The 27206-nt window shown below is 50.1% G+C and overlaps 6 protein-coding genes across 6 annotated transcripts; 1 reads left to right on the top strand and 5 right to left on the bottom strand.

Annotated features, from left to right (window-relative positions):
* Positions 1-3715: 3715 nt before the first annotated feature.
* On the bottom strand, positions 3716-5350 carry N7508_007802 (pyridoxal phosphate-dependent aminotransferase; the record flags this gene model as incomplete). The annotated part of the gene is made up of 4 exons (XM_058465866.1): positions 3716-4317; positions 4370-4655; positions 4735-5210; positions 5266-5350. The coding sequence occupies 4 exons, from the start codon at positions 5348-5350 to the stop codon at positions 3716-3718; spliced, it is 1449 nt and encodes a 482-aa protein (XP_058317194.1).
* An 843-nt stretch (positions 5351-6193) lies between these two features.
* Positions 6194-9087, bottom strand: N7508_007801 (Rho family guanine nucleotide exchange factor CDC24; the record flags this gene model as incomplete). The annotated part of the gene is made up of 3 exons (XM_058465865.1): positions 6194-7741; positions 7801-8049; positions 8113-9087. 3 exons carry the CDS (start codon positions 9085-9087, stop codon positions 6194-6196), a joined length of 2772 nt encoding a protein of 923 aa, XP_058317193.1.
* A 1546-nt stretch (positions 9088-10633) lies between these two features.
* On the top strand, positions 10634-13223 carry N7508_007800 (F-box and WD domain protein; the record flags this gene model as incomplete). Its single annotated transcript, XM_058465864.1, has 2 exons — positions 10634-10850; positions 10918-13223. The coding sequence occupies 2 exons, from the start codon at positions 10634-10636 to the stop codon at positions 13221-13223; spliced, it is 2523 nt and encodes an 840-aa protein (XP_058317192.1).
* Positions 13224-14876: 1653 nt separating this feature from the next.
* Positions 14877-17166, bottom strand: N7508_007799 (DUF3405 domain-containing protein; the record flags this gene model as incomplete). Its single annotated transcript, XM_058465863.1, has 4 exons — positions 14877-14978; positions 15041-15887; positions 15947-16786; positions 16853-17166. 4 exons carry the CDS (start codon positions 17164-17166, stop codon positions 14877-14879), a joined length of 2103 nt encoding a protein of 700 aa, XP_058317191.1.
* Positions 17167-18280: 1114 nt separating this feature from the next.
* On the bottom strand, positions 18281-24310 carry N7508_007798 (proteasome activator BLM10; the record flags this gene model as incomplete). Its single annotated transcript, XM_058465862.1, has 3 exons — positions 18281-18343; positions 18426-23814; positions 23880-24310. 3 exons carry the CDS (start codon positions 24308-24310, stop codon positions 18281-18283), a joined length of 5883 nt encoding a protein of 1960 aa, XP_058317190.1.
* An 822-nt stretch (positions 24311-25132) lies between these two features.
* On the bottom strand, positions 25133-26592 carry N7508_007797 (uncharacterized protein; the record flags this gene model as incomplete). The annotated part of the gene is made up of 3 exons (XM_058465861.1): positions 25133-25520; positions 25575-26193; positions 26250-26592. 3 exons carry the CDS (start codon positions 26590-26592, stop codon positions 25133-25135), a joined length of 1350 nt encoding a protein of 449 aa, XP_058317189.1.
* Between the last annotated feature and the right edge of the window lie 614 nt (positions 26593-27206).

The raw sequence follows: 27206 nt of genomic DNA, 5'->3' as shown, positions 1-27206 counted from the left end.
CGAGTGAGTAACAAATACTAACAAACAATTGCATTATCAACAAGCAAATCACGAAACCCGACCGTGAACACTTGAACCGAGGTAAAAAGACCGTGAATTTCTGGCCCCCAAGCCAAGCCCCGTCTAGTCGCGTAGTTCACCTTCACTTACGTACCTAGGAAAACTTCAAACCAATGACAACACACCGTGGACATGTAATACGAAACAGAAAACATAGCGTACAATTCACAATTACTTCCAAATATAAGTTCATGTTATTTTCAACCATCCAGAAGAGAGTACAGCTGTAACTCAGGGTACCGTAATATGGACGGAGTTAGATTAACATCGCTTACAGAGTACACAAAACCGAACGAATAATCGCTGATCGATTATCGGCTATCTCCAACGTGCACCGAACTACTCCGTACGCGCTACATGTTTCCGTTTTGGGTTGATTACCCGCTAGTATTCGGCCTGCGACATTACATTCAGCTCTCCAAGCGAGCTTCTCTGTGGGGATAATGCCAACGGCGATCTAAGGGGGCAGTAGACACCCGAGACCCGGGACCGAGACCCGCTGGGTCTTTTCCTGTTCTGAATGGTCGGGAGATGTTTTCCTTGCTGGTCCATGCATCTTGGTTTGTGAACTGTCAGGGATGGCCCCTGTTTGAGATGGAGATGAGATGTGCAAATTTCTATCGTGATTATCGTGATTGCGATGGAATCTTGCAAGTTTACTACAGTATTGAGCGCCAGTGGATCGTATACTCAATGCGCTTTGATATAATTCGGTCACGGTGTAGCTATTGTAGTTGAGACATTCACTACAAACTATGGATATGGACTACTATGCAAGTATCAAGATCAGAATGACTAAGATGGAATAGGGAGCTTGGCTGAGAAAATGACGACACTGTCTCTGCCACTTTCGTATCTCGGAGATAAAGCTCGCCGCGATTTGTTATTTCCTGCAAACCAACCGTCCCTAGGCGCCGGGCTGTATAGCCGCTGGTGTTGGCGCGAGGTGGAGAACACGAACAGCCATGTTATTGCCTGCCGCGATGGAGCCCGATGTCTCCATCTTTTACTTTTAATTCTGGTAGTTCTGTTTTGTAGGTACAGGTACAGGTACAACCTCCCAAACGGGTATGCACTTCGAAAAAACAATATAAGTACTACGAAGTATAGGACTAGTACTAGTTCTGAACTGATAGACACTGGCGATCTGCTCGTATACAGTCACACGACAGGGGAAATACATTACATGCACATAGTGTAGCGGAGTAAAATCCGATGCTATTTATCTGACGATCTGTCAAATTAGATAAACTCAAAAGTTTGGACCTCTAAAGCCCCAAAAGCCGCCAATTGTAAGCTTTGAATTAGATGGAGCTTGGGCCTTGGGAGCTCCGTGTACTGGTAATACCCCGTACCGGTGTCTAATTGTGGAGTACGCTACTGGACCGTTCCCGGGGACCCACTGGATCCCGGTATTTACACGCCTTTACACTCTTTTACACTGTAACATCCAGTTCCTGTCACAGTACTTATTCCTTTGTTTTACTCGATTCTACGGCACTGAAGTGTGTGTATAGTACAAAGTGCCCTTACTGTAGTCACCAGTGATCCCATCCCGTCTAATATATGACCATATCCTTCTTTGGTGTTAGTCCGAACCGGCGCGAAACAAGCTTTGTGGAATGGAGTCCACACCGATCACCTCGAGGCCATTGCGCTTCCCATTCCAGGCCCAGATCCAAGCCCAGATCTATTTCCATGCCTAATTTTGAGACAGCCCAATATCCGCTGTGTTTGACCGTTGTTGAAACTGCCCATCTGCCAGAAGGCAACTAAATACGAGCGATCGACGCCCGCGTACAACCGCCCATCTCGCCAATGTAGCGGCTCAGCCCGTCACGTCCAATCCTGCCGAGCCAGGCAAATTACCACATCGTGTTGCTCGGCTGTTGAGTGGGGAGAAAAGTGTCTTCAAACTTTGATCCCTGGTCCACATGTGGCATGGTTTCAACTGTCACTTTTCTCTTGCCCCTGTCACTGCCACCCGCTGCCACTATCCCTTGTCTTGGCTTGGTTTCTTGCTTTCGCATCTGGTCTATACTCCGCCGTACACTGTATCCGCTGTGTCACCCAAACTCTGAAGATCAGATCCCGTCCAAAAGCGCCCCATTCCTCCCCCATCCATCCATACCGGCATTCTGGTATTCTGTGCCCCCACTCCCCTCATCCCCGGTCTAGATCGTTGAACGGCAAGATCGACTTTCTTTTTTGTTGGAGGTAATCTTTTCTTCGGTATATTAGAGCGAGGCTGGTGTATCATAAACCCCATCCACTAGACCCCGAGCCAGATCCAGATCCGAATCCAGATGCACATCCAGACCCGGGCTAATACCCAGAATAAGAAGTTAGTCTGGGACCAGAACCACATTTAGTTCCAGGTACGACCACCTCCAATCCACAATGTAGTATAGTATATTGCAACGGTGACCCAGTCAAAGGCTCCATATCTGAATCAGACATCCACTTGCCTGCACTGGAAACTACTGTACTCTACAGTAACGTAGTAGAAACAAAGAGCCACCAACGAAGGATCCCAAAATAATACTCCTGGAATTGACGTGTGTCGACCTCCCTATAGAGTTAAGCGGATCGCTGTGTGATCTGTAACAGTGTATCAGGCACAGTACACAACACCACCCGTTTTACAACAGGTACTCCGAAAGTGAGTATCCATTCAAAGTGGAACCGTACCAGTCTTCATAAACATAAACCACGCCCAAATGCCAATCACAATCTCTGCAAATGTCACTCCATCCATATCACTGGATCTCCAAAGGAAAAAATGCGGTCCCCCCCCCCCCACCTCCCCCCTGCTATTCCCCCGGATGGCGCTAAACCCGTTTAAGAAATTTTAGACGAGACGCGGATTTCTTGCATACTGGTCTTTAGATATAGTTGAATATCATTCCTGATTCATGGACCCGAGATCCTGGTTGACTGTTGGTGTCGGTGTTGTGGGTTGTTATTAGTGTCGCAGTTCAGTCTGTATCTGTTGTGGCTGTACGACTCGTGTATCGGTCGCGTTGGAGCTTGAGCCGGTACCAACACTTGTGTACCTGTGTACTTGTATTTGTACATGTACATGTACATATACTCCATCAGGCAAGGATTTTTGGAATTGTAGATTCCAATGTATCTTGATTCTGTTGATTCGTGTATTGTATGTACATGTAGCTCGGCTATTTTGGGTGGCGTGTGTCGGACAACGCCGATGGATGTGGCCATTTGCCAAGAATAGGCTGTACCTTGTACATCTACAGGTATGGGTGGGTGGCGGGCTATGTTTGAGCCGATGGCCGGAGTATGGATCTGAGGTTATGCGTGCGAGGAAGGGTATACTATGCTGTGTAGATGGGGTTGACGGGGCAAGCATAGAAGCCATTGCCTTGTTTGATGCAGGTACGGCAGGCAAGTAGAGTTCATGCTCCGGTGCTTTATGGCTTCATGCTCGAGAGGGACTATAGTATAGCAAAGTGTTCGTGTTATAGTTGTCAACTGGCTTTCAATATCTACAGTGTGCAGGTATGTAGCAATCCAATGTACAATCCAATGCGACAACATTCTATATGCGTCACGCGCTAGAAAGAGCCATTTCCAAGTCCAGTTCAGTTCTATCAACCAATAGAACCGACCGAATCCACTTCATAAATCTCATCTAATCATCAGCAACGGCAACCTCATCCTCCCACTTCGGCTGGGCAACCTCACGAGCACGGTTAATAACCCGCTCAATGCCATCCAGACCCATCTTGAGAACATCCATCTTCGGACCGTAACTCAAACGCACAAAGTGGTGACATGGGCTGTCGAAGAGATCACGACGCTTAGCTGGGTTCAAATCGAAGAAGATACCAGGCACGACAATGACCTTCTCGGTCAGCAGGGCGTTGAAGAAGTTCAGTCCGTCGGAGATATTGGCCTGAGGGGGCAGGGGAGGGTCGAGGGAGGTCAGGTCCAGCCAGATGTAGAAGGTCGCCTGGGGCACGTCCTGGACGCGGAAGCCGATATCATACAGACGCTTCAGGACGTAGTCGCGCTTCTCGATGAAGTGCGATTGCAGGGCCTTCATCTCTGCGCGCACCAGGTCCGGCTCCAACATTGGAATGGCAGCTTCTTGGAAGGGCACGTTGGCTCCGCCGTCCAGGTAGGAGCCTGCGGAGCCGAGTGCGTCGACGAACTCCTTGGGTCCGACAACCCAGGCGATACGCCAGCCTGGGAGACGGAAGCGCTTGGTCAGACCGTCGATGAGGAGGACGTCTGCGGTGGTTAGTGGACATGAGCATACAACTCTGGGGCCATGGGAACTCACCATCCTTGTCGACGTCAATAACGTTCGCGGCACCACTGATGGTTGAGCCATCGCAGTCTGTTGTGTAGTTGTATCCGCCGTAGAATTCGTCCAAGATGAGAGTTGCGCGGTCACGGCAGAGGTCCTGAATTTCAACCAGCTCCTCGTGCGACACGAAGTGGCCAGTAGGGTTACGGGGGTTGGAAGTCAGCAGCACTTGAGTACCACGAGCGATTTCCTCGGCGATCTTGTTGGGATGGATGTGGTAGTGGTCTTCTTGGGAGAGAGGAATGGGAATGGGAGCAATCTGCCAAAGGTTAGCAACGATACCTCCTGACAAGCTATCAACCTAACAGTCAACGGCTCGCAATCCAAGCTCAACTCACGTTCTTGAACAGCGTCAACATCTCCGAGTACGCAGAGTAATCGGGAATAGGGAACGACAGATACGAGTTACCCAAGATAGCAGCAATACGGATCAAACCCGCACGACCACCGGGCACAATGCAGACATTCTCCCAGGTGTACTGGCTCTCCTTGCCCTGGCGGTAGTGGTCATTGTACAGACGAGCAACGGCCGCGCGCAACGGCTTGATACCAGCGGTCGGACCGTACTCCCGAGCAGCGGAGGTGATGGGGATCGACGTCGGGCGCGGGAAGCTACCTTCGATCTCGTCGTCAGCCTCGGGGGCTCCCTGGCCTAGGTTGGCCCAGCCGGAGGGGTCTTCGGCGTAGCCATGCTCGGCGGCTCGCTCTGTACACCAGACGACACCGGTCGAGGCACGGGAGGCGTCGAGGCCGGCGTGGGGACGGTGACCTTCGTGCGCAGCGCGGAATTGGCGATGGGTCTCAGAGTGGATTTCTGGTGGCTGTCAGAAGATGGAAAGCTGTTTTTCGTCAGGGAGATATGTACGCACCGTTGGTTGACAGCTGCTTGCTTGCTGAGAAGCGGCGGTTGTCAGCGGGGCGCAGGAGGCTCAGGCGGCGGCCGGAGAACGACATTCTTGGCAGCTTGTGATAAGAGATGAGATGCAGGTGGTGATATCCTATATTCTTCTTAATTTCTTCTAGAAAAGAAGATATGCGGGAGGAAAAGTGTGTGCCCAACGGCTGAACCCCCCGTTTTATAAAAATTATCACTGCCAAAATCCTGACCGACGATTCGACGGGATCACCGACGTTTACACCAATAATCCCTCATTCGGATGCCAGAACCCTCCACGCGTCTCAGACATTAATAGCGCAGGGCAACAGGCCAAGTAGTCTATTATTGTTTGTTGATCATCCCCTGAAGCTTCAACTGCCGCTTTCTCGTTACAGATTTAGCTATAGCTGTAGCTAAAGTTCCCCCTGTCTCGGCAACCCGGCTACGGCATCCCGATCGAGTAGTCAAATACGGAAAGTCTTTTATTGAATTCGTGATAATGCAGGCCAGAAAGTACAAATCGATATGCATACATCATGTAAAGGGCTTCATACGTTCGTGGACATGGAGAGCAGGTGAAGAGAACAATTAACTTTCACATAAAGAGCGCAAATTCAAACGATGCAGGTCTTCCCGGAGGTCCCTCCACCTCGCTATGACCTTCATGCCGTAAATCAAATCATTATGCAGATGCTCATGGGGACAACCCGAATGCCACAACCAGCTCGGAAGTCACAAATGGGGGGATAGAAAGAAGTATCTCCCCGAGAGCAGCTGCTCAGTCTTAAGTCAACCTAGAAGATGGGAAAGGTATGGGAGCCACAGGCGATGCAAATTGTTAAAGGTAGGAATCAATACGATCCTCGCAAAGTATAGGGTATTATTTCATGACGAATGGGAGAAAGGCGCGAGAGAGTCAACTAGTCGACCACCTGACAGTAGAGCTGAATCTCTCCTACCAGGCCCTTGGCCAGCATGTCTCGATGTTGTTCACGCCACTCCATGAATGCGAGTTGAACCGCCTCATCGCTATCAATGGTGACGAAATCTCCATCCTCATCGCGGTAACGCAATCGAACGGTTTTGTTTCCGATCGATCGGTCAGTGAAACGAGCCAGTTTGGCATCCACGCGGTCCGTCAGCGAACGGAAAAGAATGTTGGTTGCAATCACCAGGGTCACATAGTTGTCATCAAAGTTGACCTTGGCCTTGAGCTGGGTCGGCATGTATGAGTCTCCTTCGTCGGGCTCTTGGGTCAGAGGCGAGGTGGCATGATCGGAGAGTTGCCCGGAGTTGCGTCCTTCGTGATATTCTGGTTCGTTGAAGTGCGTGGTGTGGAGATGTGGCTGGGTACGGATGGGGAGCTGAGTGTTGGTGGGCGAACTGTTCTGGCTTCGGTTGACTGGCGCTTTCATGTTGGCCATGTGCGCAGGGATCGGAGGGACCGGGACATTGTCGACCGTCTGCATCGTGTGCACTCCCATATACCGTTGAGACCCGGGAGGTGCATTGTTGTGGTGGTGAATATCAGGACTACTAGCCGAACGCATCCTCTGCGCCATGCCATTGGCAGACTGGGGCCCCGAGAGCGGAGGCAAAGATGGGCGCTGGGCACCTCGACCATTAGGCTGTGGCGGAAAGTATCCCCCAGAGGTTGAGCCTTCCCGCGACGCTACACGAGACAGGGCCGGCGCTGTGTATCTATTTGACTCTTCATTCCAAACAGTGGATGGTGTTGTGGAATTGGTATTCTGGCGTCCGAATGAGAATCCTGACTGGGAACTCGATCTTGTAGATGGAGTCTCCGTCGTAGGAGAGAAGTAAGAAGTCATTCCGCGATCGCCAGGTGACATATTTCCATTTCCGGAGAACTGAGTGTGCACCGAGAGTGTGGGATCTGTCGATCCAGTGTAGCGGGATCGGCCATTTGGATGAGGGACAGAGTTGGTGCTGCCACCGGTGGCGGACCGGGTCCTCAGACTAGTACTAGATGCATTTCGGCTCATAGGGAACTCAGAATAGTAAGGGTCTTTGCCGTTGGCGTCATCAGTGTCGTACTCTTGTTGATACGGGTTGGGCATGTGGGCCATACCCTCCATGTATGTGAACTCGCTGTCCGAGGTACCGGTGTTCCGAAGATTCCGTCGCTCGGCTTGAATTGCTCGCTGGGTATCAATATCCTTGTACCAATTGCGCATTGTGTCTTCATTCGAATAACGAATGATGAAATTGTCAACAACACCGGGGTCACCCTTCCAAAAGATCTGGATACGGTAGAGACCGGGCTTCTGAAGGCAGACGATATCCGTGACGTTGGCCATGTAGATTCGTCCCTTCAACTGAAGACGAGCCTTTCCTTTCGCGTTGAGAGACGGCTTGTCCTTTTGCATCATGAGTTTGGTCTTTTGCTTGTTGGGGTTGATGTCTTTGCAGCAAAGAAGAATTCGTTCAAACAGATAAATATGATACTGAGTCATGTTAGCAAGTTACTCCACAAACGGCTATACGATAATAGAAGATAACATACCTCTCTTTCGTTATCCTTGCCACTGTCTCCCTTGACTACTTGGAATGTGCCAAATCGAAGAAGGTCCCCGAAAGAGTCCATCTTCAATGCCTTCCAGTCATCCACACGCTCAGAGAGATCAACGACGGCTGCGGCCAGATGTTCTTTATGGATCGCCTCGTTCGCAAAGTCCAGCACATTCTGAATAGTGTCAATTGCGTGGGTGATATCGCCCTGAAGTTGCGGGTCTTCTAATTGTTTGCGTAGTTCCTGAATTGGAAAGAAATCACATTAGTACTTCAATTCAGAAGAGCATCCGATGAGTCAACTTACCGAAAGCATAAGCGGGTAGCGAGTCAATCGCTGGAAGGGCTTAACAAAGAACCCGTTGAGCGTCTTCGGCTGCGCAACCATTTGTTGCAGATCAACAGAGCGTGGCGCACTCCTGATCTTGTCCCAATCCTTGAGACAGGCATCGTCACAACGCATCTGGTTGGCAATAAAAGGTTCATACTGCCGGAATGCTTCTTCGTGCGAAAAGAATAGCTGGCCCCAGTTCTGCATTTCTTCGGGCAGTGCGTAGTGTTGCTCCATACGAATGAGGAATCGTTGTGCAAAGTCTAGCAAGTTGTTCAAGTTGAGGAAAATCTGATGGCTCGCATCACCTGTCAAAGCACCTGTCTCCTCTAGTTCCTTTTTAAGCGCCTGGAGATTTTGCAGGTGATGAACATAGTCGCGCTCCGTTTCCAAAAGCTCCTTCAGAATGTGCTCTCGTGTGGTAAGCTTACCGGTTGCCTTGGCACCCGTAGGGGTCTCTGTGGCTTCCGATTGCTTCAATTGACCTTGCATCTCCAGGATGTCCACCACGCGGTTGACCATCTTGATCACTTTAATGAAACCCGTTGTGCTCTCGCCATAGAGATCAGTGATCAAGAAGCAATCTTGCTGGGGGAACGCCAGGTCCTGCAAGCAGGCCTGTAGGAACTTGAATGTTGCGGCCTTGGGGCGTTTGCCTTCGGTCACCTTCTCCGGGTTGATTTCCAGCTTTTCATCGGGACCAGAGGCATTGTAGATACTCAACAGTGGATAGCCATTCCGCAGGCAGTTCCACAATGATGATACCGGATCAGTGTTCCCTCTGATGCGATCATCGTCATCCATCTCTTGCAGGTATGACTCGAAATTAGGGACCTCAGAGAGCCTCCTCCTTAAATTGACACAGCTCTGGTAGATCGATTCACCACCCCGCCGATTGATGATGTTATCCTCGGCGACCGGCGCGCCGCTCATCGCTGCGGAATCGATCATATCGAATGTCCTCGAGGGCGAAGTATATATGAGTTAGACCAGCCAGTCTCAATTTTGAATCTGCACAGCAGACCCGCGAAGGGTGCGTTCGGAGGGAGCGACAAGCGTCGGGAGATGGGAGATGACGATCATGGATTCCCCGGGTGGGTGTGGGCGCAGTCCAGTTTCGAAATCCAAGGCGACTAGCTCTCCAGTCAACGCGTGAAATGTGTACTGGGCGAAGCAGTTTCGAACAAGCACCAGGTATATATGTGTATAGTTATGAACCGACGACTCGGATATCAAATTCGGGGGCACCGTCCCTCTCTGGCGGAAAAGGAGGGGTTCGAGGGATATATTCCGACCTGCAGCCAACCCCAATCGATGGGGATTTAAGATTCGAGCTGAAGTCTCGCTGCAGCCGGGCAAGCGAGTCAGATCAAAGATGAAAGAAAGTTCGGAGGAACACCTCGAAGGTCAGTCACTAGGACTCGGGGGGGCGGGCAAGGGAAAAAGGGGGCGCCAAGGGGATATGGAAATCAGAAACAAGGGCTCGACCGGACAGTGATATCGAGGCAAAGAAATAAAGTGACACTAGCCAACACAACAGATGAACGGCGGTTCTGCTGATGGTAGAAACGGAGAAAGGAGAGAGGGTGAGCCGAAGGAGTCTGTTCAGTTGCCCCAAGAGGTTTAGCGTGTGTTCCATCGGGCGGTGGGATGTGGAGAGGGGCAGTTGACACCTTGGAGTATAAAGTAGAGACATTTGGACACTTGGACAGCTGTACATTCTGGGGGTAAGTTGTGTCTGCTGTATGATGTATATCTTCGAGTGACTTATACTGAGACTATGGGGCATGATGCTTGGCCAGGCCCATGGCCATAGGCCCTAGCTATGCAGGTTAGATTGAGGGGAGTTCGACAGCTGGCAGTGTACTTTACTGTATGGAGTATTCTCGATCTGACAGGCATATATGCAGTCTACTGTACATTCTATGTACTACACCCTATGATTTTTGCCTGAAATAGGTTGTTTTTTGGCGTCGATGGTTCGCGATCATAGTAGCCCGCCTCTGTGGGCGAGATGTATATATGTATATATTACCACCTGCAGAATATAGTAAAATAGTTATCACCTTTCCCATTTCCCATTTCTCGCAATGAATTTTGCAATACTGAAGATCTACCTTAACTTATGACTTAATACTTCTTGACTGCATCTTTATATAATGCCCGACACACGTGACCCAGGGGCAACATTGCCCATTCCTGTGCCTTCATAATTTTGCAATATTGATTTAGTGAGCTTAAGGTTATAAATGGTAATATATGGTAGTAGTTTGCGTGCTTATAACTAGAACTTCTATGTGGATCCCGTGGGCGTGACGTGACATGCAAAAGAGTGGCCAACCCATTCAACCTTCCTCTCACATTCATCCTCTCGGGGACAACCCTCATTCCCTGAAATCATACTGGTATTTGTGAACGGCTTGCTATCGGTTTGCGCAAAGTCACCGCTCCTGGTGTTTGACCCATCACCACGGCGCAAACCCTCGGAACCGCATCAATGGAGGGTGATTCTATGCCCGATGCTCGAACATCCCCGACCCTGCGATTGCAGACTACTGTCGGCGACTTCCCTGCGCCCTCTCTGTCGCCCTCTTTCAAGCTCGACGAAGGATACTCCGATGAGACTCGAAGCCAAGCAGAGAAGGACCAGGGCGCGGACAATGTTATGATGCTCCCAAACTGGGTGCTTGCTCAGAGCGAGGCCGGCAGAGCTGGTGAGAATTGCATTTTATTCACATATCTGTCCCCTTATTGCCACAGCTGGGAAACGCGCATTGCCAGCTTGTCGCCTTCGCCTTCCCAGTTACTTTGTTCTTGCTGACCAAAGTCCTCCCCTCACAGAGCTCGCGTACAGCCTCCTCCGATCCCTACGTACCTCAAGCATCGCCGCAGTAGTCGAACGACTCAATCCAATTCTTCACATGGACCCCGTTGTCAAACTACCTCCTGAACTCACATGGGAAATCTTCTCCTACCTCGACCCTCAAACGCTCCTGAACTGCTCGCTCTCGTCCCGCGCGTGGCGTGAACGGATTCTAGACTCGGGACTATGGCGATTTCTCTACATCAACGAAGGATGGCGCATGGATGTGCGGGCGATTCGTGCTTTCGAACAGGAGCAGTCCGAACCCATCTCTCCCCAGTCCCGAAAGTCTCGCCTGCGACACAACGAACCAGACATTGGGGAGCCTAAGCACAAAAAGCGCGTACCCCCAACCTGGCTCTCTTCACGAAGCACCGAAGAACAAAGAGTCGCTGGGCTCAATTTTTCACCCGCAGTGGCCGACAATGAGGGTGATCACTACATGACCGACGACGACCAAGCTGCTCCTTCGCTGGCCAGTTCGAATCACACCCCGCCCACCCCTTCTCTCCAATTTACCCCATCGCTATATCCACCTCTGCAATCGTCCCTTATCACACGTGCTCCCAATGGAAGCGTCAAAGTCAACTGGTCCCATCTGTACAAGCAACGAAGACGGCTCGAAAAGAACTGGCATCAAGGGCGATACACCAATTTCCAGCTTCCCGATCCATCTCACCCAGAAGAAGCACACCGAGAATGTGTCTATGCGATCCAATTTGAAGGAAGATGGCTGGTCAGTGGGAGCCGAGACAAGACAGTCCGTGTCTGGAATCTGGATACCAAGCGCTTATGGCACGCCCCGTTAATCGGCCACGCAAAGTCTGTTCTTTGTCTTCAATTCGATCCCAGCCCCGAGGAAGATGTCATCATCTCTGGTAGCAGCGACAAGACCGTCATTGTATGGAAATTCTCAACTGGAGAAAAGATTCACCAGATAACCAAGGCACACGCAGACTCGGTCCTGAACCTGAAGTTCGATAGTCGATTCCTGGTCACTTGCTCCAAGGACCGGACAGTCAAGGTTTGGAACCGCAAGGAGCTCTTGCCGAATGACAAGGACTACCCGCGTATCTGCCGAGGCGGAGGTCCAACCTACCCTTCGCACATTATCGATCTCACCGATATCACACCAAACATGCTGGAGGCTGGCATTGCCAATGGACAAATCAAAGCTTTGCAGCCTTATTCATTGCTTATGACCGTGGAAGGACACGGAGCTGCGGTCAATGCGATGCAAATCCACGGCGATGAGATTGTGACTGCGTCTGGTGATCGCATGATCAAGGTCTGGAGTATTCGCAATGGTGCCTGTCTGAAGACTCTGATGGGTCACGAGAAAGGTATCGCATGTGTTGAATTCGACAGCCGAAGGATCATCAGTGGCAGCAATGACAACACAGTCCGCATCTATGATCATGTTTCTGGGGCAGAGGTGGCGTGTCTGCGCGGTCACAGTAACCTTGTTCGCACCCTTCAAGCAGGTTTTGGTGACCGCCCCGGAGCCGATGAAACCCTGCGAGAAGAAGCGCAAGCAGTGGAAAATGAGTTTTTCGCCGCTCAAGCAGCCGGGGAGTCTGTTGACCTGGGTGCTCGGGAACAACGACGCACTGGCCATCGAGTCAACACCGCAGGATCTCGAGACCCTCGAGACATCACCGCTCTCGGAGCAAAGATCCCCCCTGGCGGTGGAGGTAGCAGCTGGGCCCGCATCGTATCAGGGTCCTATGACGAGACAATCTTGATCTGGCACAAAGATCGTGATGGCAGGTGGACAATGGCCCACCAACTGCGGCAAGCGGATGCCGTTACCAACGCCGCTCGTGGGAACCTCAGCCAAGTAGCACGGACTACTGTCGCGGCTCAGGCTCAACAGCTGCAAGCAGCACAGGTATTGATGACACTTCCACAGACAGGACAAAATGGTGGGAACAACACAGCTCAAGCTGCACCTGCCAACCAGAACAATGCCAACGCCAATCCAGCTCCTCCGGCTGGTACACTCGGACAGGCACCCAACCCTCCTCCCGCCCACCACCATCATCACCATGTCCACGCACGGAGACAACCACTCCTTCCGACCCCCACTGCAAGAGTATTCAAACTCCAGTTCGATGCGCGAAAGATCATTTGCGCCAGTGTCGACCCGCGCATTGTGGGATGGGATTTCGCCTGTGATGACGAGGAGCTCATTGAGGCATGTCAGTTCTTTCAGGGACTATAGCTCTACAGATTTTAAATACTGGCGCTCGACTAACTTTACCTGGGTATCTTTCCATCGCCCGCGCTGGACGCGAACCCTCAATGCTCTGATGAAAAACATGAATGGTGCAATTATTTAATGATGACTTTCTACTCGCATCCTGCATGATATTTGCTTTTCTCTTCTCGTCTCCCATGGGCTCCCTGGGCGTCCCGATGATTATTATTCTTCTTCCTACCACCCGCCCATTCCCTTCCATGTCCTATGCATACGATGGGTCCTTGATCTTTCTAATGATGTATTTCTTATCTTACTTTGCGTCCAGAGACATGCCTGGCTTATTCTTTCTCATCTTTCCGGGTTCTTACATGCCTACCATCTTTACCTTGCATGGCCAGTGTGGCAGTCTATTAGTAACTTTCACTAGCATTGCATGATTTCACCCAGGGTGATCAATTGAAGAATCTTGAACCAAAAGTTTTTCAAAATAGTCTAGTTCTCTACATGGATAAGTCCGGTTCCAATGATACACACAAGTTTTACTGCTTTGTATCTGGACTCTAGGAGGTCTGGATGATCATCATGATCGAAGAAAGATCGCGAAAATACATACTTGGCACATGGGTACTGTAGAAAACAAACCAGGTTATGCTTTCCCGATCTCCTGTGCAATTGTGCTTATTTTCTCTATGTTCGCCATGCGGATTGCTCACCATCCACATTGCACATAACCATTCACCGTTATTCCAGGTCCCCATCATTGCCCACCCATGTCTTGCTACTGCTGTTAAGACCGCCATGGCCTTCGATGCCCACGGATCTACCCTGCCTCACCATCATCACCAATCATCATTCTAATTGTTGTGGTATCAACCCGAAGAATTCATCAATTTTTAAGCAGAGTCTATGAATGGCAGGGTATTGGACTGTGATCCCTGCACGAAAGTGGTGTGGTGGTACGGGACCGGGCCGTGGACGGGTGAGGTCAGTGCGCAGTATCAAAGTTGGTGGACCCCAGAGGTAAACAAACATTGAAATGTTTGGCCAGGCGAACGAACCTTGAACAGTGAACTCAAGCTGCATGAAAAGCAGAAGCCAAACAAAAAAAGCAGACAATTTTGGAGCAGACCGTTAAATTTAACCACCGCGTGGATGGCGTTCAGGTAGGTAGGCAAGTCTTTCACTACTTGCTACAGGAGCCCCCTGGCTTCTACCTCCACCTCGGAATCCCTTCGAAACTGTGGATCGGTCCACAGCTCGGGGTGCAGAAGAAGGAAGTACAGGAGAGAATGGGGAGGGGGTGCACCGGTGTTCCAGCCGAACCGACTAGACCACAGGGATCTCTGGGTTAGGTTCTAGTCCCTTTTTTGCCATCATAACATGTTCGTTTCCCAAAGGGGAAATCTGACGTCTCTCAAACTCGCTAGCGTTCGATTCTTGCCGCAGCAATTCCTATTTATTTTACGGACAGTGCACAAATGAACCTGGTTCTATTTTGGGTTGCTGCTCATGTCCAGGTAGTGTTACTGTCAGCATCAACATTCTCACATTGCTATTATCTCATCTTGATTGAATATTAAAATGTCAATATGTCCCAAATGTGTATCTCGTCCTCCACATCACCAAAAGCAATAGACAGTCAACATTCGACGAAGACCATCAACCTCGAGTACATCACGGAACAGCCCTGTCTTGTCCGATCTCACGAGCAGTATTCTTAATCGTATGTAGAAACATAGACGGAAAACAATGCCTCCCAAAGCGATCCTCATACAACTACAGAGAAGCAAACATCAGCAAGCCATCCAAAGAAGCAACACTTGATTCAACAAACTCACCATCTTCCCACCCTCATGCTCTGCAGTTCGAAACCCTAACCAACGTCTATACAAATCCTCAGCACTATGCGTGGTAAACATATACGAAAGCCGATAAGTAATATGATCAAAAACATGACCAAAATTCCAAATACTATCCGGCCCCCCATTAATATTCTCTGGCGTGCCAGGGTTATAAATGCGCGCCAGTTCCTGCGGGGTCCACAGACCATCAGCATAGATAGGATGCGGAACATACACAGCCTTAAGACCATGGAAAAGCGACCACGACGCGCCAGTCATCTCGGAAGCTAGACCCAGTCCCTTCGTCGCCTGTGCATAATGGATCAAATCGAGCAGCCGTTTCGAGTACCGGCCCATTGTGATAACAGCTGCACGGCGCGGCGTTTCGTCGTCGTATTTGAAGTTCCAGATTTTGTTGGGGAATGTCCATTCTGTGTCTTTTGGATTGAAGATTGGGAGGAAGGTTATGAAGTCTGCTTCTTCGCCTACGCCCCAGGTGTAGTTGTCGTAGTCTGGGTGTGGGACTGGCGGGTCTGGGCCTAGTGGTCTGATTCCTGTGCCGGATACTGGGCCCCAAACTGTTTGGCTTGAGAGGCCTTGTAGACTTTTGTCGACCATCGAGGTAAACTCGCTCCAGTTGCCGTGTGCGCCGGGGGTGTAGAAGTAGGCGTTTCGTTCCCAGAGGTATTTTCGTGGTTGGGCTCTTGCGAATGAGATTGATTGTTTGAGGAAGTGATAGATGTGTCCTGTGTGTCGACCGTCCATTTCGAGTTGCCAATAGTAGTCGAAGTTGGGATATAACTGGGCGAATATCTGCAGTGGTTGGTGGTGTTGAAGCTGGGGACTGGATGTTATGTCAACAAGTAGATCTTCCAAGTTCCCGTACTCGAAGGAATAATTCACCTGTGTTCTTCTATCTTCGGATACCAAGCCTCCAAGAGTTTGTTATTGAAGAACAGAGTCATACTCCGAAATTCCTCGGGAATAGAACTCTTAAGCCGATTGATCGTCTTAGCATCCGAGAAAATAGGCATCTCATCATCTTTAACATGAATCAAAAGAAAGATCTGATACTCCCCACCAGAATGCAAGGAAAGCTCCATAATCAGCGCACGCAGATATTCCCGATGATGCGGCTTCCAATTCAGCCCATTCCAAGCCCTGATCAGCAGCGCGGTACGAGGATGGTACTGCTTCACATTCGACGCCGAAATAGGAGGCGAGCCCCACGTCTTATGAGGAGTATCAGGAAGATCAAAAGCCAGCGGACTCTGCATAGAAATGTTCAACACATCACTCGTCTTATACCGCCCAGCATTCCGTTCCAGACATTGAGATTGCAATTTGTGCCAATCAACGCGATACCAGGGTACAGCGGGTGGCCGTGAGAAACCAGACAATTCATCTTCGCCATGTTCATCAAAACCATATGCTCCAAAGCGGGAGTAGCGATCTGTGCAGACTTCGCCGTCTAGCTCCATTGCCTCGTACGATCCAAATTTCGGTTCGGGAAACCCGGTTTGTTGACCTTTGTAGACTTGGACCATATCTTCTGGTCGTTTGCGGTCGAGGAAATGGCCTCGCGGACCCATGCATGGTTGGAATTGGCCGTGGTATTGCGTTTTCCATTTTCGACTGTTGTATGCTGGGTATGGGTCGTAGATGAACGGGACTGGGTGCGACGGGTTGACGGATTTGATACTTGTTAGGGTGAGAGTACCACCGAGGTAAAATTGCTTATCTCTGGGAAGACCAATATCTTAGATTAACTTCCATGCGATTCAATTGTAGGATTATTGGATCTCAAACCTCCGGTCATGCACCATTCCCATCTCATCCACATCGGGGTCCTCATATGGCACGTCATCTGTCGCAGGCGCAAAACCTAAGATTTGCTGATACTGGCCCGGTTGAAGGATGCCCGGCAGATAAAAAGAATTGAAAGGGGTCCGGAGTAGATTCGTCTCTGGGTTCTGGGCGAGATATGAGTAGACGCGGAAGACGGTGACCAGACAGGTTAGATATCCTAGCCAGCGGAACCAGATCCATCGGCGAGACCAGAAGACAGTGTTTGATCTCAGTCGGAATGTTGACTGTGCTCTGTTTCTTGGATATATCTTCATTGTGGTTGTTCTGCGTCCAGGTTTAGGTCTTGAAAGAGAAAGAGAGCGAGGGCATGCTTTGGTGAGACCACGTTCTAAAGCCGTGTCAGTGTAGACAATCTAGAGCGTGGAGATGAATCTCAGCATGTTCACAGTGACCATCGAAATCTCAAGCTCTCGGGATTTGATTGATAACTTTGGGACGGGGCTAGGGTTTGGTGCGTACGATGTCATCACTACGCGTTGTTGACTCCATCTTCGACGAAGGACCGCGTAATGTCTTGTTGGAACTAGATATTTATTTCACTTCCAATGGAAATACTAATGCAGCACGAAGCATCTAAGCTCGTAATTTGTTCTCTTTCGGGTGTTTGTCTCTATGAACTGCACACTTGTCATACCGGATTCATGCTGTGATACACGGTGCGTCAAAGTGTATCAGATTTCCGAGATATGTCTCAATAGTTTGAAAGGCGTGCTTTAGCTGGATTTTTATAGGATTATATGTGTTGCTTGATACTTGTGGAGTGCCACTCAGTTTGCTGTTTAAAATGTTGGCAACTCGATGTATATATATATCTGGCACAGCTGCACTTGAAAAAAGATTTTGTAATAACCAGACGTCATCTATTGCCAGCTTTATAAATCAATTGAAAGCCTCAAAAGCAGTGGAATACTACAAGGTTTTAAGTAGGAGACCCCCGATCCACAGGCAAAAGGTGTATTAGAATAGTGGCCATAAATCCTTCACAACCCCCACCGCTAAATGATCTGGATGATCGATCCAAAGCTCCTGAAATGACAAAAAAGAGAATACAGAAGAGAGGCCAAGTTAAGACAGAATAATGCATAATATAGTACATTTGTTTCGAGGTGTTCGTGTAGACTGTCTAATGCTTTAGGGCAATGTGAACAGACTTACAACCACTGTTGTATTTCGAATTTTAAATCCACCAGAAAACCAATAAGAATTACAGAAGTCTTCAATTCCAGGACTAAGAACTTCCACGAACCAGGTTCCTAGAGCGACAATATGTACATGTTGAATGGTGATTAATAACATTGCTATCAAGACAGCCTAACCAAAAGGAATGAACAACATTCCTATCCATATAGCACCAATCACACCTCACATCTAAGCAAAGTAGCTCTTCCATAGAACACCCGATAGATCCTCGAGTTGATCCGAAGTGAAGGCCTGAAAAGCATGTTAGATACTTGCGATAAAAAGAAGGGAGGAATCCCAGTATAGAGTGATGAATGGGGATTACTAAACTAACCTTTGCGTCGATATGCCAAGTATCTTGACGAGTCTTCTTGAACTCACTGATAATGGACTTGACACTTGATCCGACGATGCCGGGATCATTGGCGGCACGAATACTGAGCGACGTCAAAGCCTCGGGCATCCAGTGAGGAGGAGGACTGTTGTATGGGAAAGCCTGGATCAAAGCTCCAAGACCGAGGACGGCACCGTGGCGAACAATAATGAGTCGGTTGTGTTCTGGGGTTGGAGTGCCGGCGCCTGAGGAGACGGCGGAGGAGATTCCAGAGCGGAAGTTCTTTGGTTTTTTGGGAAGAGGGTTCTCGACTAGGACCTTTGTGAAGCGATCATGGAAGCGCTTGACCATCTTCTCTCGCAGGAAGATTGGAGAGCAGCGAACCATGCCGGACAAGGTAGCCGAGGCACCGGCCCGGACTTCGTGCTGCGGGTCTTCGAGCATGGAGGCGATGCATTCGAAGAGTTTGTCGCGGTCGGCGGGATCGAGAAGGAACAGACGGCGGAAGTAGATGATCTGGATGTTGATCATGACGCGGAGACGCTGGTGCCATGAGGGGGATGTTTGTCCTATGCGGATGAGAGATTGGATGAATTCGGAGCCTTTCTCGGCTGGGTATGGGATGTTGGGGAGGTGTCGGAAGACGTGGTATGCGAGGGATTGGAGCTCTGGGTCTTCCTTTACGTCCATCATGTGCAGGAGTTGCGCGGTGAACACATCAGGGAAGAATGGGACGAGTTGGGTGCACTCGTGAGAAGACAGAGTCGAATCCAGCCAAAGGAGGACAGTCTTACTACCAGAGGTGTAGGATGATGGTGTCTGCTGGCCAGGGGTTCTGGCTTTGCGCCATTCTTCAATCTGCGTGAAGACTCCACGGACCATCTTCGAGAACTCGTCGGTGGGCAGGTAGGGGTATGTGCCAACAGACGAGGACGACTTTTGTGCCTCGAGCAGATGCTTGAGATCGGGGTATGACTCGTGGTACCTCGTACGGTATATAGTTGCAAGCGTCTGTCCCATGGCTTCACGGACGCCCTTGTAAGGATGATCGAGATGAGCAAGGAAGTCTTCCACAATTGGTTTCTCCAGCTGGAAGTGCCAACCAGCATCGATGATGCACTGATGCAAAAGGTTAATCTTGGAACTCTCCTTGAAGGCAGCATTGGTGGACATGTCCAGACGGAAACCAGAGAGCCAGTCAACCAAAGGCCAGGCTCGACGAGGATCACGACATTGCAGGATCATGTGGAGGAAGGTTGTCCAGTAACCAGAGTTCTCAGGGGTGAGACCATCGGTGAAGATCTTCCTCACGATAGGGAAAGCATATTCCCAGACCTTTGTCCGCTTGTCCACGCTGGTATCCGTTACGGAGGAGATCAGAGCGCCAAGGATTTCAGCAGTAGCACGGTGCTGGTGCTTGTCACTTCCGTCTTCGAAGACGACCTTGATCTCTTCCTGGATTTCCTCGAATGTAACTGCTGTAAGCTCATCCCGGATCATAAGTTCAAATGCGTAGAGAAGCATCATCGCAGCAGACATGCGGAACTTATCAGCAGATGGGTCTCGCGGCTCCTGCTTCAGGTACATGAAGAACTTAGAGAACCACTCGCGAGTAAACAGCTTGCCCATCTTTGTGCGGATGTTCCACTCGACCTCATCGTACTCTATATCTCGTGCCACATTGGACTTGTAAGCAGGCATAGACTTGCCCCACACGAGCCAACCAGGGAAGTCGTGATCAACATAATACTCGGCCTCGGGCTTTGCGAAGCTAGATAAGTACTCTTCAGTATATCCTTCCTCGTAGGGCTTTGTTGCCACCTTGATCTTGGACGGGAAACGTTGGTGGCCAAGGATGTAGTTCTTGTACTCGTGAGTGCAGATGGCACGAACATCAATCATTGTGAACAGCGCAATGAGAGCCTGGGAGTACATGCCTCGCAAGCCAGGGTGATCGTCAATAGAACCAAGTGTCATCAGTTCGATGAGGTTGTCGCTGGCAATATAGTCGAAGCGGAGACCCATGGTGATAACGATGGTGGCGGCACGACTGGCAATCTTCCAGTGCGATACCCGAGCCAGGTTCACCAGCTCTTCGGCCAAGTCGGCCTTTTTCTTTTCGATGGCAGCACGCTTCTTATTAATAACCACACGCTTCTTCTCGATCTGGTCGCCGAAATCTCCAGAGGGGGCAATTGCTTCCACAATGCCTTGGTCTAGGATAGCCATTCGCTCCATAGCACGACCGTAGTCCATGACCTGGAATACGGCGGTGGAGCAGATCTTCTGCACGGAAGGCTTATCAACGGCGCTAGCGTCGATGAATGTCTTGATCAATGTTGGCGCATACTTCCAATGGCGCCCGACAATTTTGGCGACGCTACTCAGGAGCAAGGAGAAGAGAGCACCCTTGATGCGGGCATGGTCATTCTCCTTCACACCCTTCTGCAGTGCCTTCAGCAGAGGTGGGATCACGAGCAGTCTACCGCCGTAGACGGCCTTGAGTGCAGATTCTCCTGCGTTCTGAGCGTTGCGGCGGGTCTCTGTGTACAGAGAGACGCAAGATTCAGCCAGATCGAGAAGGAGAACCTCATCAAGCTTAGATCTAGGACGAGGAGACGCATTGTGACGCAGACGTTGAAGATGGTAGACGTTGGCTCTGCGGATAAGAAGGGGTCTGGGGTAGTCCTTGCGGATACCACTCATCTTGTAAGGATGAATATCTGCGGCTAGAAGCCGAGTGACGCGGTCGAGAACGTGGGCGGACCTCTCAATGCCCACATCGACAAACCATGACCGGTAAGCGGAGTAAAGAGCACCGAAGCAAGGAACATCATCCTCCTGCTTATCACTCAAGAACCGATGTACCTCATGCAAGACCCAGCCAGTTCGCTCACGAATTTCGTGAATGGTGGTGTACAAGGGGTCGCCCTCTTTGAGGGAATACCCAGTTGGGTAAGCGAATGCCTGTCTGATGGTTGCGTCGTCAGAGTTGTCCAAAGTGGCATCAGCGTCTTCCTCGACGCCATTTGAAGCTGCATCTGCCATCTCAACATCCCCGGAGGTAGCACTTGTGGCTTGTTGTGTTGTAGTAGACGCGGCCTTAGGATCGAAGAGGACAGAGATTCCAGACAGGACGAGTCGCAGAAGCACAAGGTTTCGAGTAACATCATCTGACCAATCTTTACCACTTCCGTCACGTTTGACACTTGATGTCTCGTGTGTCAGCGAGGACAAGTGCTTCAAGGCAGACTCCGCCTGGCTTTTGAAGACGTCCACAGCAAACTCGATCTCTTCGTGCTTCGGCACATGCCACTTGATGTTGAGGTTGTGGATATCGGGCTTGTAGCTCCAAAGCTTAGGCTCGATACCTTCCGCGGCAACTGAAGGCTCGTAGAGAGAGAAATCATTGGTATAAGTTCCAGTCAAGTTGAGCAAGAGGTGGTGGATGAAGTTGGAGATGTGGACCGTAGGAATACCGCGGCACTTCTGCTGCATGTAGACTGCAATATCGAAAAGCTCTTGGCGGTGGCCAATCACAGCGCTTCCGACGTGTACCACACACATGCTGAGCATACTGACATTCCAGACTAAACCACGGTCACGAGGCAAGACATCTGTACCAGTGGTTCTGGTCGATCCAGCACCATTGTCCTCAATCTCAGTGCGAATTGCTTGAGTCAACACCGGGATGAAACGCTTGAGAGCCTTCTCGGGATTGACCTTGCAAAGAGCATTGCAAATGAAGGCCATTGCATCACGGGCCTGGTGGATGACATGGTTCGAGACGAAATCGACAATCTTGCTGAGAGCGATATCGTAATACTCGGGAGACAGTGAGGCAAGCAAAGGCATGAAGGTAGCAGGGAGAGTGTTCACAATGTTCTCTTCGGGGGAACCGTTCCGTACCCTGGAGACATCGGGCAGGTTCTCCAATAGGGTGAATACACGACCCAAAAAAGATATCGTGAAGTCGCCGAAACCGCATGTTGAAGATCGCAGAATCATTTCTTCGGTCTCATCATCCAGCTCTGTATCGTAATCTAGCTTGATGTCTGCTCCTTGCTCTTCCATTCTCTCCATCTCGCCAGAGATCCATTGCATGGCAAGCATATTGCAGTTGACATCCTCGCGTCCTTGGGTCAAGTCCACCATGGGGATGTTATAACATGCTGATTGGATGAAGGACAAAGCATGAAGTGACTTCTCGAGATCATTGGCATCAATACCAGGAAGCGCAAGTCCGAGCAACGTAGTCATATGGCAACGATAGCCCTTGGTGCGAGTAATAATACGAGAAAGCACCTGCATAGCACGAAGAGAAGAAGTGGTTCGGTGAACCTCAACCAGCCCTTGCAGCGCAGGGTAAATTCTCTGCAAAGCTCCAGGAAGAATTAAATGCGGTTCCAGGTAGGCCAGACCCTGCAGAGTCGAAAGAGAGAAGGTCATCGCAGTTCCACTTTTGGCATAAATACCCATGAAGATCACATCCCGGATGCAAAGCACGAAACGACGCTTGAGGGGCTCAGTCAGACGGCGCTCTGCTGGGATGTCCATTTCCTCACTCTGTTCGCGGTTCCAACGCATCACGAAGAAGTCAGTCAAGTAATACACTAGCTGCGATAGAGTCTTCGTCCAACCACCAGAGTTCGAAGGATGGAAGAAGGTCTCAACAGCTTGGATGAGTCCCTCCAACTGTGAAAGGATAGAGTCTTCCGAATCCACGCAAGCAGGGGAAAGCGACATCACAATCCATCGAGCAATGTGGTGGGCGACTGGATGCTTCCGCGAATCTCTATCTAGCATTATACCCAGGCCGGATGAAATATCTACCAGGGCACTGTATGGAGAAGTTGACTGACCAACAGGGATCTCCAACAGCCTCAGGATCGCCGTGAAAATAAGAGCAGACTGCTCCTTTGTGAAGATACCATGCTCAGAGAATGGAATATTAGCGGCCGGCAAAGAATCTCTGGCCAACCGGGAAAGGTAATCCAAATAGGTCGTATCAAACGTCTTCGAGCGACCAACCAACGACCATAGATGGAAATGTGTAGGCAAATGTGTCTGCGGTAGGAGGTCCGGTCGTGATCCGGGAGGCGGCGATGTCGGAAGCAGCAAATTAATGAGCCCTGCTACAACAAAAGCGCCTTCAGAGAAAGACGTGGTATAATGCGGCAAGAACTCCTCAAGCATAGCGGGAAGCTCAGAAGGATCGATGAACAATTGGGCGAAGGCGCATAGCTTGGTCAATGTCTTGACATTGCGCTTCAAATTGGTCGAGTGAACGAGGCCCGATTCGGTGGGCAGGACGAAAGCCTTGAGCTCTTTGTAAAGGGGCTTCCAGTCTAACACCAAGTCCTTCACCGGTCTTAGATAGTGCTTGCGCCTACATTCCAGATTCCAGATTAGCAGCCGCATTAGTCCTGCATTAGCACATGGAGATGAGCTTACTTGGTGAGGAACATGAACATGCTCGCGAATCGCTCGGCGACCGTGGGGTCAATACCAGGAGCCAGAGCGAGCTCATAGTACAATTTCACCAGGTTGATGCGCTCCTTGCGGGTTGGATCAAACTTCAGCGACAGCCAGCCGCGAAGCTCGCGTGTCCAGTGCACTGCTCCGGGGCTGAAGTCGCCAGCCTCGACGGCAATGTAAAGCTGATCTAAGATCTCTCGCAGATTTTGATCTCTTTCGGTCTCATTTTCCAGCTCGTAGGGGAGGTATTTGAAGTATGGGTAGGTTCGGGGTCGCACGCGGGCTATGGGCTTGCCTTCGCAATTCACGGCGGCGGGCTCACCACCGGGTGAGGTAGCCCGTGAAAGATCTAGTGCATGATGGAAATTGTCGGATGTGAGAATCGCCTTGGGGGTTGAGGCGTCCATAGTCGGATGGAAGAGGTAGGGAGAGGAATGGTGGAGGTGAGGTGAGGAGTGGCCGTTGCCGTCGGGTGAGCTCTGGCAATACGTCAGCAACCCCGATGTTTCACCAAAGTCTCTCAAATCACAATAAGATCTTTGAAATGGCGTACTTGGATAAAGTCAAGCTTCTCCTAAAATATGTGCGGATCTGGAACCGGAGACTATGTTGCAGGCTGCGCAGGTGAAGCGAAACCAGGGGATGGATAGGCTCGGATTATCGTGAAAGGTCTTAATCTGGCCGGTTCTTTTAGAGTTGTAAATGGCGAAGGGAAAGAGGAGAACAGGAAGATCAAAAGCTCAGAGCTTCAAGGAGATGAGAAGTTGAGGTTGTGATGACATAATTCTACAGTAACAGCTCAAGAGTGGAAACACAAGAATTGGTTACAATTCATTTGAAGGTCTGAGATATTGTAGTTGCTAGGTATTCTATTTGATGTCTTTATAATTTTGGACGGCACCTGACTCTTAGGCAGACAACGTACGCAAGCAGCCCAACCGGGACGTCTGTATTTCAAGGGTCTTGGCCAGTTCTTACGTAGCCAACACGGGTATATCATCTAAACTATGTGAAATAGCACTGCTTGTGTACAGAGTAAAGACCTGGTAATATTATACAGAGTTCGATATTTAAATGACAGAATATTTTCATATGTCGTTGTTAAGCATGAGTCATCCGACTTTTAGAAGCTCGGAGATAGACGCAGATAGGCTTGTGGCACTCCTCAATGACAAAAAAGGTTAAGCCACCTAATTAGATTGCCACTGTAGTTCATTAATCATAGCCCCTCAAGCCGGGGGTAAGAAAGAACCGAATAGAACCCCTTGGATCATTGCATAAGCCACCATGCTGTATACGGCGATCACAAGCGTGCGGCTCAGCTTGGGCGAACTCGAGGCGGTGTCCACAGCACTGGTAACTAGGAACCAATACCACAGAGGATATCCCGACGAGATACGGTTGATGATCTGCACGTGATAGCTAGTAAATGCCATGACGGCCAACAGACCCTGGGGAACTGCTAGCCGAGTGAGCATGGACCCGGGGCTGGTTGACGAGGAAGAAGGGCTCTGCAACCCCCATGCAGCGGATCGACATAAGACAGCCAGCATTGGCCCGGCCAGCAAGAAAAGGGGGAGGTTGGAGATGGTCCAATATCGCAGGAACCCGACATCCCTAGAAAGAAGTTAGTAAACCAAGGTCAACGACTACTGGAGAATCTCTAGTTACCAATAGTGATTCTGGACCCAGCCGTAGATACTTGGCATCGCCCACTCGCACCATGGCTGAAGATCAGTCTCGGACAGGCAGTACATGCGGTAAGCCAAGAATTGCGGAATGACCATCCCAGATGCAACGATCGAACCGCCGAGAATGATAACTGCCAAACGAATCATGTTGTGCAGCGTAGGTCCCTGGATCAGGGTCTTCCAACACAGTATCACCGCATCGTAGGCGAAGAGGAACCCACTCAGAACACCATTACTGCGGACCATGGTAGCCACTGCAAAGAGAACTGCAGAGGTGAGGACCCTGAAGTCTCGCAGACCAGTTGCTCCATTGCGCTCAGCAATAAGAGACGACGAGTAAAGGTAGAAGCCGGTCATGTTGAGGAAAGAGACGATCGACTCTCCATATGGCGCGGACAGAAACGCGCCTGCTGGCGAGATAATGTGCAAAGCTGCGGACAAAAAGCAGATGAGATGCTGGGCAGCTGTTGCATGGCCAAATATATTCGCTGACAGGCGATAGAGTGACAACACGGACAAATAATGGGCAACATGGGACAGAGCCACTCCCACCACTGCAGTGGTGTGTGGCCCAGTGTTCCCGCCCGAGAGCTGGATGCCTACTCAATGTGATCAGTCCTGCCAATTGATATCTTTGGGATACGAAGGGATGTACCAGATACGAAAAGAGACAGAAGCTTAGTGTAACCCCAGCCGAAGGCCCATTCTTGCTCATAAATGTATCCCTTTTCAGCAATATCAAGGAAGTAGATCGCATCCCATCTGGCGAATTTCAGGGGTCCCGAGAGTGCCTCTGACTGGCCGACCGTTGGGCTGGCGGCATACGATATCAAAGAGGTGGAGGTGTCATAGCCCACCCCTGGACAGTAGGCGACAACAAAGTATAACACAGCCTTCCATAGCCAGAAGGCTACTGTCAAGCTGCGAATGGGGTTGTCCAAGCGCAGGAGTTTGGCGTACAGGGGAGGTGGTCTTTGAGTCGGCTGAGCTGAAGCCATTGTGCCCCAGAACTAAGGAATAAGGACCGAGGAACTTCCCAATGCGGATAGGTGTCCTAGTGAAGAAGTTGATTCGGCATAAAGGGGTGCATAGTTAGTCAGCGGATGTCACGGCCGGAGATCCAATGACTGTGACGCATTTGGAATAGCCTCGGCAACAGTGAAACAGGTAAACTTCTTTCTGATCCTTGGAAATCCGTTCAGCCTTATGCTTTACTATTGGGTCGCCACAAGGAGCTAGGATTACCCCTAGATCGAAGCTAAGGTGATCATTAACTTAAGTTGCATGAGCAAGCTACATGTACAGAGTACTGTTGGAGTATAGGAGATCAACTCTATGGCCACACGTGACCATCGCTATATTTCTCCCTTTGTGAAGTCTCAATTCTCACTTTGAAACATGCCCCATTGAGCAGAAATCTAGAATACTCTATCTCAAAGCAAATATCGGTTCTTTGTAGCATGGGCAGACCGGGGAGTTTAGTCAACGTAATGTCCGTGGCCGAGACCGATGCCGAGATGGAGGTGGACACGGCGCACCTATTCGTCCGAAGATGAAGGTTTGGCACGATATATACCTCGGGAGGAAAAGTCTGCTCTGAGCGTGACAACGG

Source organism: Penicillium antarcticum (genome assembly GCF_028974205.1).
Source record: "Penicillium antarcticum strain IBT 31339 chromosome Unknown utg000008l_segment0_segment0, whole genome shotgun sequence".
Taxonomy (NCBI): domain Eukaryota; kingdom Fungi; phylum Ascomycota; class Eurotiomycetes; order Eurotiales; family Aspergillaceae; genus Penicillium; species Penicillium antarcticum.
The sequence above is the reverse complement of the archived record's forward strand: the minus strand, read 5'-3'. Positions and strand labels throughout refer to the sequence as shown.